Below are 13135 nucleotides of genomic sequence, written 5' to 3' on the forward strand. Positions count from 1 at the left end.
TCTGGAACATATTCCAATTTTCAGATAATAATATGGGAGACACAGTGACTGAAATAAAATCAAAGTAACACTTATAATTGATTACTGAGAAAGGTATAAGAAAAAGCAATGTACAAGAATGTTGTTTAATTACACAGTTAGAAAAGTTTCATTACTTCTTTTTTTTTTCACCAAACATATGAACAGTGTAAATGTTTCTATTAAAAGAATAACATCGTCCTTAAAGTCTGATTGTGCACCTTAAAGATTAAATAACATTCACTTAATCAAAGGAAAGCTGTATGTTTTTACATTTTTGTAAGACATACAAACAAGAAAAGCCTGCAGTCAGGATGTGTGAAATCAATGCAACTTTAAAAAAACATACTTGATACACACTGTGGTATTTTCTTTAACTAAAGGTACACTCTCAGGAAAAAAAGTACTGTAGAAGTACATTATTGGTCTCTAAAGGTACACTCTCAGGAAAAAAAAAGTACTGTAGAAGTACATTATTGGTTTCTAAAGGTACACGCAATGTAAATGTACCTTTAAAGATACAACAGTGTTTTTTTTTTTTTAAAGTCCATTTTTGTTTTCCCTAAATGTACATTATATTCTCTTCTTATTAAATATAATTTGTTCATAATATATCTATTTAAAACAAAAACAACTTAATATGGAGCATATGAAATCCTTTTCAAAATCTGCAGTTAGGATAAGGTACAATTATGTTCCCTAATTAAAGGTACAGAATCTAAACCCTTGAGAGTACCACCACAGTGACAGTTTTTCTGACTTTGTACAGTAGATGTATTCTTGAGGGTGCCACCCAGGGACAGTTTAATGCTTATTTCTCAGAGTGTATTTGCAAGCTAATAAAATGCACTGAAAGTTTCTAAAATGAGAATACAACAACAGCAGAAATAAAACTTTTTAATTCCTTACATAAGTCCTTTTGCAGCACAACCAAAATATCCAAAGGACAGCTCTGAAGGCAAACACACTGGATGACACACTCCACTGTAGTTGGTGCCGGCCACAGGAAGACCACTCCATCCATTTTATCGGCCAGACAACGACACGATTTAAGTGATTTTAGTTAGACGTCAAAAAGTTAAAGTCAATGTCTAACTACTAATTCAGTCACGTAATTTCAGTTTCAGCAGTTCTATAGAGAAAGACTTACCAACAATGACCAAAAGACAAAAGAACATCAGTCTTTGAAGGATCATCCATGCTCCTGGTCAAGATTTGTTCAAATGCTGCAGTTTCCTTCATGTTTATGTAAGAGGGGCAAATGTAAATTGAACAAATTCACTTAGAAATTCAGTTACAAATAACTGAATCCGAATTGAACGGGTTTGACTGCGTATGATTATTTAGATTATTCTTTGGGAGGAATCCTGCACTGAGGAGGCAGAGTGACTTTCTATTCGTCAGTCCAACATTACACTTTGCATTGTTTACTCATGCGCAACTCATATAGTTCATGCTAATGTAACACTGATAACTAAAGGTGTTTATGATATTGAAATTATATCAGTAACTGCATAATTATAACACAAGGACACATTGAACAGTACCCCTTGGGGAGCAATTAGTTGACACAGGGTACAGGGGGCATGGAATCCAGGTCACTTCAAATGACAAGCCATTATAAGCTGGAAGTGATAGGGATGCCTCCACCTATATACCTATGATAGGGATGGTTTGAAGCACAGAACGATGTGTCAGTGTAGATGATCACTCATCCTCCCAGCAACTAGGTAATTTCCTGAACTGAGCTAATGTGAGGACGATACAGAGAGTCAATCCACTGAAGGTTGCATGACCAGAAAACAAACCAGGCATAGTACAGAGGATGTGTAAACCAAAAATCTACAGCATCTTCTGAGCACATTCATTCCAACATGCTTCAAGATCACAGCTTTATCACTGGGTGGTCATCCACCTCTTAAATATTTTTTAAATTAATTTTTATTACATTTTGTAACATGAGGGCGGCACAGCGGTGCAGCAGGTAGTGTCACAGTCCCAGGGACCTGGAGGTTGTGGGTTCAAGTCCCGCTCTTGGTGACTGTGAGGAGTTTGGTGTGTTCTCCCTGTGGCCACGTGAGTTTCCTCCGGATGCTTCAGTTTCCTCCCACAGTCCAAAAACACACGTTGGTAGGTGGACTGGCAACTCAAAAGTGTCCGTAGGTGTGATTGTGTGTGTTGCCCTGAGAAGGACTGGCGCCCCCTCCAGGGTGTATTCCTGCATTGGACCCAATGATTCCAGGTAGGCTCTGGACCCACCGCAACCACTGAACTGGATAAGCGGTTACAGATAATGAATAAATAAATGATCTGTAACATGACATAAACCAAAATGCTGATCAAACAGACATGTGATTGCAACTGATTCATTGTATTAACGTTTATGTGCAGGAATTAGCATTTGTATAAATGTCCATTAATAATAATGGCTTAGATTCCATATTTACAGTGTCTGTACATCCCAGTTGAAAATTGCGCAAGCTTCATTAACACATTATACCATAAGTAAGATAACATTTTCTCCTATATTATTATTATTATTATTATTATTATTATTATTATTATTATTATTATTATTATTATGCACTGATTTTTGTTCTGTAAAGGTCTGCCATTTTGTTTTCTTTGGAAACGCTGGAATCTCCCGTTCAGCAGGTGGCAACCGCTACCGCGCACTTCCTCGAAGACCACAGAAATAAAAGAGGGATTCAAGATATTTCAGAAAGAAGACTTCCAAAAAGGGAGGATATTAAAGCTGAAAACAAAATTTAAAAGTACGTTTTCTACTCAAATAATGTACATTTATTTGAGAACAATCTATGTTATTTAAAACGATCTGTGAATAAAATTATTAAAGCGTTTATTTCAACCCCAGTCAGAGATTTTTATAAAACGCGGATCAGCTGCGGTGTCTGTGACTCTCGCACTTTTTAAAAGCTCTGTGGTCAAAATGGCGGACCACTGATTCTCAAGCAGTTACATTTTAAGATTTTAAAGTCGCTTTTCCACACAGCGCTGTTAAGCGAAGGATAATGTCTCGTGTTATTAAGAGGTACTGTAACTGAACACAGCCGCCATCATCATTATTATAATCACCTTAAGAGAATTCGTTTTTTGCTGTTGTTCAGACGTCCTTCAAAGTTTCTTGTTGCATTGTTAGTGGATTTTTTTAAAGAATTTGAATAGAACGTGTTATAGTTTTAAAAGTTACCGTTTAAAATATTGGTAGAAATGTACATATTTATTGTAATTAGTATAGTTACACAAATTAGCCAAATCATTAAAATTACCTAATTTTCTTTCTACATTTATTTACCATTTTATAATTATGATTACAGTTTTTCTACAATTTTTTTTTTACAGTAACAGATATTAGTCTGTAAACTGTTAGACCACTTTGACCCTGTTTTTCAATGGTCAGGGCCACCGCAGAACAGGTAGGATTTGGTGGTGTGTCAGTGTCAGTGTGTAGTGTGTGTTTTGCTGGTATGAGTGGATCAGGTACAGCAGTAGTGCTGCTGGAGTTTTTAAACAACATACAGGGGTTGGACAATGAAACTGAAACACCTGGTTTTAGACCACAATAATTTATTAATATGGTGTAGGGCCTCCTTTTGAGGCCAATACAGCGTCAATTCGTCTTGGGAATGACATATACAAGTCCTGCACAGTGGTCAGAGGGATTTTAAACCATTCTTCTTGCAGGATAGTGGCCAGGTCACTATGTGATGTCCTGACGGACAGTTCTGGTGGAAACAGGAGAGTTGAGGTGCACATTTAATTCTGCCGTGATTTGGGCAGCCGTGGTTTTATGTCTTTTGGATACAATCCGGGTTAGCACCCGAACATCCCTTTCAGACAGCTTCCTCTTGCGTCCACAGTTAATCCTGTTGGATGGATACCGTGGCTCTTGATATATCACAAAGTCTTGATGTCTTGGTCACAGATGTGCACCAACAATTTCTCCTCTTTTGAACTCTGGTATGTCACCCATAATGTTGTGTGCATTGCAATATTTTGAGCAAAACTGTGCTCTTACCCTCTGCTAATTGAACCTTCACACTTACTTACACTCACTCTTACTGGTGCAATGTGAAATTAATGAAGATTAATTTAGCCATGAAACCTCCCACACTAAAGGTGTTTCAGTTTCATTGTCCAACCCCTGTAGTGTGTCACTGCTGGACTGATGATAAACCCACCCAAAATATTCAGTTATCAGTGCCCTGTGACCACTGAAGAAGGAAATCTTACATAAAAGGATAACATACAAAAAGTATGCTGCAGTCACAGACTTTACATCTACAAAGTAGACCAACAAAGCAGATATATGTAGTAGAGTAAACAGTGAGTCAACAAAGTGATTGGTGTTTATGAGCAATATCAGTCAAACATTTGTGCACACATTACTCTAATAGAGTATATAAATTCACACATCAAGTGTAGGCTAAAGGGATACTGAGCTTTGGAATGTCACTTGTAAAGAAGTAAATTGTACTGAAGTGATAGAGAACCATCCAACAAATTTAGAATCGTTAGTCATTCAACATCAGTGCCTGTTCACTGTACTAATGTGGTTATGGCTTGTTTGCTGTGGAATAATATGTTAATAATATAATGTCATACTGTTGTATTTACTCATAGAAGGACAGGGTGTACAAACCTGTCTCTAAAGTGAAGATGTCACTTGGGAAGACCCTGGTCCATGTTGTGAATTTGGGGAAGATTTCTTATTGCAATGCCCTTCAGATACAGCAGAAATTTATCAGACAACATTTTGAATCTTCAGGCCACTTTGAGCCTCGGAACACTTTACTACTCTGTGAGCACCATCCTGTTTACACTATTGGGATCAGACGAACACAGTACCCTGCTGAAGAAGAACAGAGACTAAGAGACCTGGGAGCAGATTTTTTCCGCACAAACCGAGGAGGTCTTATTACATTTCATGGGCCAGGACAGCTGGTGTGTTACCCCATTTTCAACCTGGGCTGCTTCAAGAAGAGTGTGAGGTGGTATGTGTGTGAGCTGGAGAGGACAGTTATCAAGACATGCAGCAAGTTTGGGATCAAAGCTTCTACCTCTCCAGACACTGGTGTCTGGGTTGGAAATAACAAGATATGTGCAATTGGTAATGATTTTTTTTTTCTTTTTACATTTTTCCCTCTTTAAATGCTTATGTTTAGCCTTCATTAAATCTAGATGTACTGAGGAATGACATTTTTTAACATGCACGCACACAAATGAAGTTTGTAATGGAGAGCCCTGTTATAAATATCAAGATTGCATTCATTCATTCATTGTCTGTAACTGCTTATCCAGGGTTTCAGGGTCGTGGTGGGTCCCGAAATCACTGGGCGCAAGACAGGAACACACCATGGAGGGGGCGCCAGTCCTTCACATGGCGACACATACACTCAGTCGCCAATCCACCTACCAACTTGTGTTTTTGGACTGTGGGAGGAAACCGGAGCACCCGGAGGAAACCCACAAGGACACAGGGAGAATACACCAAACTCCTCACAGACAGTCACCCGGAGCGGGACTCGAACCCCCAACCCCACATCCCTGGAGCTGTGTGACAGCGACACTACCTGCTGCTGTGTCAAGATTTTGCATTTTTATTAATAAATAATAATGTTTTGCTTTTTTGTTGATGCTTCCATAGTTATGCCTCTCCTTCCTGTTTTCATTCCGTTCACCTGATTTGTGACATAAGGAGATTGCCTTAACCACCACCAATGTGCAGTATCCAACTGAATAATACTACAGCTTACACTATGTAACAGTACATTCACCATACATCAGCTCTTGATATAAATGACAGTGCTCTAGTTTACAAATCGTCTTTCCTTTTTTATGGATTTGGCTTTTTGGCTCTCAAAGCTTCTGACCTTATTACACACTCATATTTACTATTAAACTTACATGTATATGCTGTCATATTTTTCCAGGCATCCATTGTGGGAGATATGTGACCTCTCATGGTTTGGCTCTGAACTGCAACACTGATTTGAAATGGTTTGAGAACATTGTGCCCTGTGGGATTGTGGGAAAAGGAGTCACTTCACTGAGTCAAGAGCTTGACCTTGATGTCACAATTGAAGAGGCGACTCCAGTTTTACTAGAGGCTTTCAGTGAACAGTTCAACTGTGCTCTTACAAAAGCTGAAACAGATCTGACACAACAGACCATAAGCTGAAAAATATTGTAAATTAAGGACCATTGATTATAGGTGGTAGTGCTCATGATGCATACTGACCTGCTGGCACATTTCATACTACACTGTGTTCAACCTTAATAAAATGCTAAATGTTTTGCCAAAATCCTGGTGGATTACAGAGTCTGTGTGGTTGCTATTTTACTTGCCATTTATAAAATGTTCAAATGTGTAGCACCTAAAGGGGCCTAGATTGTAACTCACTCATCATTAGCAAGCTAAATATTCTCTACCAGGAGTTTCTAAGCTTTAAATGTTGGTGTTTCATATCAATGACTTGCATCTTTAAACAATGTATAAGTGCAAAAAAACGAGGAGAAATGTATTCTTTTTGTCACTTAGTAAAATCTGCAAAATGGGTAGCAAAACAAACATCTTCACAGAAATGCACTAAACACTATACTGAACAGTAAGTGGATTTGGAAACCTACCTTGTATATACACTCAACTCCAATTACCATAAAGGAGCATTTTGTAGTTCTACAATCACACGTTGTAGTCAATCTCTTTTGCTGAATAATTTGTTAGCAGCCTTTAACCCTGTTGTTCATTATGGAGCAGGTATGATTTGGGTAGTGGACCCAACATCTGGCCTTCAGTGTCCAGTGGGTAGCTTCCTGTATCAACTGATAGAGGACCAGAGGACAACCAACACAAATTGTGCAACTACAGATGAGGTATTGCCTCTGACTTGTTCAAGCTGAACAAAAAAGTAAGATTGTCTAATAAAATGTATAGTAAGTGCACACAATGTTTAAATCTCTAGGCACATGGCTTTGTCTGATCCACTCATTGCAGCTCCACAAACCAACACCACTGCAGAACTGGGGCAGCTACATATGAGCCTTAGGCCACCTTGCCCAGTGCTACATGTCTGGTAGAGAGGTATAAGGCCCTCAAATAAAGGCATAGAAGAGTGGAACTATGTTCACTGTTCCATCTAAAAAAATATTAAAAAAATATTTATTATATTAAATATTTATTATAAAAAGTTGTAACCTAGAATTGATCAAATGATCTCAGTAGTGTTCTCACTTATCACTGAGCTCATTAATGTTCCCATGGCTGAATTCAACCAGATCCTCACAGCAATGTTTCAGTCCCTGATGTAAAAAGAAGCTCTTACTGCTGAAAAGGGAAGACAAATTCCTTATTAACATCCTTGATTGCAGAAGAAACAATATGTAAGTCGGTGTCTACAAACTGTTGGCCATATAGTGCATAATAACACCATAAGGATTCTTGCAAATTCAGCCCTCCTCTAGTATACTTCCTCAGCTTGTGTTTGAGGTGCAGTGTGTGTGTGAAACTATAATTATACTTGGAGTAGCTCTCGGTAAAGGCACTGCTTATGTAAGCATGATTAATTCTCTGTCAGGCCTGGTGAAATGGCAGCTCTATAGAGGGACTGGCCATGATTTATTGGTCTGATTGTATCATAGTCGCTGCTGTGGTGCAGAATAAACAAGGAGCCCATATCCCAGCACAGGAGTCATTTACACATTCCATCATTTTTAGAAGATGAGTGTCATCAAACAAAAGAGCGAAACCCCACTTTGTGTCCCGCAATAAAATATGACCTTCTCTCGTGGGAAACAAAAGCATTAAGATATACATTTGTTGCATTGTGTTGTATTTTTCGTAAGGCATAACCCACAAGGGATTAGCAAGCCGGATCGTGACTGAAAACAAATGGAAGAAATGAGCACGTTTAATCAGAGGTGGCAAATTCAGTGCCAGGAAATACAAATCCTTCCCAGAATTTTGATTTAACTGCGCTGACACATCTGAGGCTGATTTGAGGTGATTAGGAAGCCAAACAGTTGGAATTTAATCTTGGAGAGGATTTTTACTGTCTCTGTATTTAACACAATCCAGTCGTGTGAACACAAACCTCTCAGAAAGAATGCTGGCACGCTAGAAAATTATTTTAGCATTTACCGTCTTTAACCACTGGATGGCAGTGTCCTAAAACCTAACTCCATCCTTTTCACCATTCCTCATCGGCTAATCCTGTATCTGAACACTTCCACTAAATGAAAACAAGAGACGAACAATCCGATCCAGACTAGAGGTCTAGTGAGTGCAGCTGTTAAAGAAATAAAGCAGGTGAAGGAATCAGATCTGGCCATTTTTGCATGCGCATTGATTCTTCTGGTTAAAAAGATAAAGGATCACAAACCTCCCAAAAAAAAAAAAAAAAATTCAGATTTCTGGAAGGGGTCTTTATCTTAGAGGTGTCAGACCACCCCGTGCCCCTGTAATTCTTACTTGGCTCTTGGAGGCTTTTTCTTTCTTTTTTCCCAAAAAAAAAAAAAAAAAAAAAAAAAAAAAATTATATATATATATATATTTTTTTTTTAGGAAAAAAGAAAGAAAAAGCCTACTATACTACTACTACTACGAATACATTTTAAAATTTTCTGGGTCCATATCTAGCAGTTTGGCTTAATTTCTCTGCCTGAAATGATTAGAAATATACTGAAGAATGAATATTCTCTATGACTTTTTCAGTGACTGAGTTTGTAGCCTGGTCAATACCAGAGGTATTCTCAATAACTGTAGAATGTATTTGCCTAAGGTATGCTGGGTACTCCAGTTTGAGAACATTGGGCAAATGCACGAAAACATACATGTTTAAAATAAATGAAGAAATTCTGTAAAAAACAGATTAGAAATTCTGTAAAAAAAACAGTCTGCAGGTTTTAGATCTGCAGCATGTCAACCTGTAGGACTGAAGGACTGGGCATTGCAAAACCTGAGGATCAGACAATACACCATAAGACAAGCACTGGTACAGTGACAAAGCCTTTCATAACTTATATTTTCAGGGCAAAAATCATTAAAAAAATGTATAATATGTATAATATGTATAATCCCAATTTTTATATATTATTATCTACATATTATTATCTTAACTTGATATGGTAGAGTTGTCAATTGTAAACAAGGCTTGTGCTAAAAACCTAGAAATCTTAAGGGGGCTTCCTTGAGGAAGCCAAAGGGAGCATTCAAACCACTGGCTGCTCCCAGCTGTGTGTTTACATTGAAGAATGGGCCAATTTTACAGTAGAAATGGTCCAAACAAACATAAAAGTATTCCACAAAGGAATTGAGCTGCTCTGAAGATAAAGGACAGCTCAGCTCCTTATTAAAGATCTGCCTGTGCATTGTGTGATGTTTCCATCATCTTATCTAGGCTTTTGATTTTTACATTGAGGAAAGAGTGTAGGCAGTAGCAAGGACACTTAAAATGGCCTGTACCAATATATTTACATATGTTTTCACTGATTATCGTGTGACCTGGCAGTTCTCAGTAATTTTCATCAATCAGTAAATTTGGCTGGCTGTAATTCACAATCAATCAGACAAGCGCTGTGGCGTCCGGTGGTCAGAGGGTCTTAAACCTCACCATGTCAGGCAATTTAATATAGTAGACATGCACTATTTTTCATGTTCAGTCCCTGGCCAAAATTACACACAAAGAACTAAAACATCTTAACTATATTCCTCCAAAAACAATACCCTGGAGGGGGCGCCAGTCTTTCACAGGGAAACACAGACACACATTCACATTTGGGAGGAAACCGGAGCACCCGGAGGAAACCCACGCGGACATGGGGAGAACACACCAAACTTCTCACAGACAGTCACCCAGAGCAGGAATCAAACCCACAACCTCCAGGCCCCTAGAGCTGTGTGACTGCGACACTACCTGCTGCGCCACCGTGCCGCCCAGAACTAGAACATCTTGATTATAATTTCATGGAAAAAATAGGAGACCTGGAATATAATTTCTTAAAGAACTAGAACAACTGAACTATAACGACACAAAGAACTAAAGTATGTGGACTAGAACCTCACATGGAGCTAGAACAGAAACTTCTTAAAGGACTAGAACTTGGGGACTATGTCAATGAGTTTGTGTGATTAAGCTATAAGACAAATACCTGCCCTGCTAAATGTTCTTCAAGTAAATATGAGGGAAGCTGTGTGATCTGAGCTAAAGCACTCACTAATGTTAACCCTTCATTGACAAGAGGAAGGAAGTGTATCAATGCACAGGTGAGTGTGTATATTATTGATGTTTAACTTATTAAAGAATTTAGCAAATATCATGCAATTAATTACCATTTGCATCACCCACAACTAGTGGTCCATGGTCCTGAGAAAGAATGAGGAATAGTTATTAATCTGGGAAAATTTCCTGCTCCCCCTTGAGCACAGACTGGAAACTGAAGTAAACTCACTTGCTCCACCTCTGTGGTGCTGTGGCAGGATGGGAAGTGGGGCTTGAGCTTTGTGTGAGGAGCTAAATGAGGATGATGGCAAGAGTGGCCTGGTATTGATCCTCTAACACTGCCAGCATCCAGCTGCAGCACATCAAAATAGCCCCCAGCTAACTTTAAACACACAGCACCTCTGTGTGTGACACCCACACACGAACAAAAGAAGCTCAGAAGACTTTGTTTCAATTATGATTACCATATGAATGTAGAAGCTATTAAACCTGTAAACATATGTTTCTATCTATCTGCAGCAGACAGAGCAGGGAAAAATTGAGAGGATGTAACAGTGCTGAAGAAAAACGGGTGTTTCCCAAAAACTTCACAGACGCAGTGGAGTGTGGCTTCAGGACTTTGACAGGAGAGCCTCACGGGGTTTGAAGGAGCTTCTGATGAAAGGACGAGTACAGGAGAGAAGGAGTGGACATAAGAAGAAGAAATGGAGGAGGGGAAAGAGGAGCGGTAGAGTGATTGAGGCAAGGAGGGGTGGAGGACAGTGAATAAAGGGGGAAGGAGAGGTGACAGAAAGGAGGGGTGAAGGGGAAAGGAGGGGTAGGTGATGGGTGGTGGAGGGAAAAAGAGGTGGAAGGGAAAGGAGGAGGGGTGTTGAGGGCTTACATTGATATGCAAGACAGTGGCCAGATTTACTGCTGGACTTTTGACAGGACGGCTCGAGTGACTCATAAGCTGGTGCACTCACTTTGTACTTTACTCACACACATTTCCAAATACAGATATGCTTTATAACTGCATCAAATCTGCATTCACAATTCAGTATTCTTTCATTGTCTCTGAAAGAAAACTTGCTTTGCTTTCTCTTCTAAAACGAGGGTGGCCCATCAATTTCTCTGTGGCATCTGCAGGATAGAGCTGATTACCATGCACAGTTAAAGAACAGGTATCAGTGCAAAGTTTGTCCTGTATGCAGCAGTAAAATTCTCTTTTAGGAAGGCTTTACATTCAATATTGAAATATTGATGTGAGAAATTGATTGCATTCTGCTACACACACCATTTCCAGAAACATTGGGACAGCTTATTCAACGCAATAATAACAAGACTCTAGGAATTCTAACTCTCTTGAGCCTTTATTTGACAAGGTGTGAAGTACAAAGTAAATTTTTTCCAGTATTTTCACTCACCACCTTGATTGTGATTTATAAACAAATACCAGAAATGCCAGTCCATGTAGAGTAAGGTGATCTTTGAGTCCTCAGATGGCACTGAATAAAGGACTGTCATGCTGCAGTGATAAATAAAGCCACAGGAGCTTGGGAGCACTTAAAAACTGAGGTCACTTAACAGTCCACCACTGCATAATGATTTCAACTCTGAAAATCTATTACATGAGGAGAAAGCCAGACATCAATTCTATGTACAACCCTTAATACATTCTCTAAGTTCACACTGATCTAAAATAGTACAAAAGAAGACACATTTGCTGTGGTCACAGGAGTTCATGTTTCAAATTGTGTTTATGAAAAAAGAATGTTGGGGCATAAATGGTATTTGTGTGTGTGTGTGTAATTTTAACTATTAGTCTCCTTCAGTTCCCAAATAATTAAACAGTGTAGTTAAATGGAAAATGATGTAACACAGGCCAAATAATGTAATTTTTGTTTCTGGAGTGTGTTGCAGGCATTAAAATCTAAATATGTTTAGTTTTACAAAATACTATCAAATTGTTTAGTCAAATCACTTGACATTTTTTCTTTGTTCCTTTGTCAGTTAAAGGCAATAGCTATGATTCTGGGGAACTGATGCTCTCTCTGGTTTATTTATGTTCAGAAGCTCTTCACCTTCTAAGGTGGAATGATGTTTGAGGAAAAAAGTACCAACTGTTGTTTGTACTTGGCTAGATTTGAACTTGTAATTTTTATTCAGTTTTATTTTCCACAGAAACTCTTTTGTAACTTGAGTTGTTTTGTTTTGTGTTTGCATTCTGTCTGTGTTTACTTTTATGCAGTTAGCGTGCTACTGAATTTAGAGTAAGTTCCATCTTAAGTGATCTGAAACAACAAGAAAAGGGTCACTATTTCCCACCTATTGAGCAGGTGTAGAGCAAATAGTGCTAAAGAAAAAATAATTAAATTGGAAATATATTATACTAATTTTTTATTATCTACTTCTCATTTGTGTCATATAGTTCCCACTGAATTATTCTTCTTTTGGTTTCAAAATACTGTGCTTTTTCACAAAACAAGAGGTTTTCTTTATGCTGGTGTGTGACCATGTCAAGAAAAACAGGTTTAATGTGGACCAAAGCCATTGTAGAGCACCATTTTCCAAAAGAAAAGTGTTTGGAAGGTGGCAGTGTTTGGACCTTAGTTCATAATCTTCCATGTTTAGTCACTATGGGGATTTGGGCCCTACGAAGGTCACCAGATATATATACTTTTATACTCATTCAATTATTTAGTAAATCCTCATGTTCATTGAATGGATTAAGATTTTATTGAAATTCTTTGAAATGGGCAACACAGCAGTGCAGCAGGTAATGTACTACCACACAGCTCCAGGGCTCCTAGGGTTGTGACTTGTGGCTTCAGTTACACCCTCAGCTCACTCTCTGTGAGGTGTGTTCTCCCTGTGTCAGTGTGGGTTTCCTCCAG

The 13135-nt window shown here is 38.5% G+C and overlaps 1 protein-coding gene across 1 annotated transcript; it reads left to right on the forward strand.

Moving 5' to 3' along the window:
• Nucleotides 1–2954: 2954 nt before the first annotated feature.
• lipt2 (lipoyl(octanoyl) transferase 2) lies at nt 2955–6420 on the forward strand. Its single transcript, XM_066685821.1, has 4 exons — nt 2955–3070; nt 3382–3455; nt 4663–5149; nt 5973–6420. Exons 2-4 carry the CDS (start codon nt 3432–3434, stop codon nt 6218–6220), a joined length of 759 nt encoding a protein of 252 aa, XP_066541918.1. The 5' UTR covers nt 2955–3070; nt 3382–3431; the 3' UTR covers nt 6221–6420.
• The last annotated feature ends 6715 nt before the right edge of the window (nt 6421–13135 follow it).

The sequence above is a fragment of the Hoplias malabaricus genome, chromosome 1, assembly GCF_029633855.1.
Source record: "Hoplias malabaricus isolate fHopMal1 chromosome 1, fHopMal1.hap1, whole genome shotgun sequence".
Lineage (NCBI taxonomy): Eukaryota > Metazoa > Chordata > Actinopteri > Characiformes > Erythrinidae > Hoplias > Hoplias malabaricus.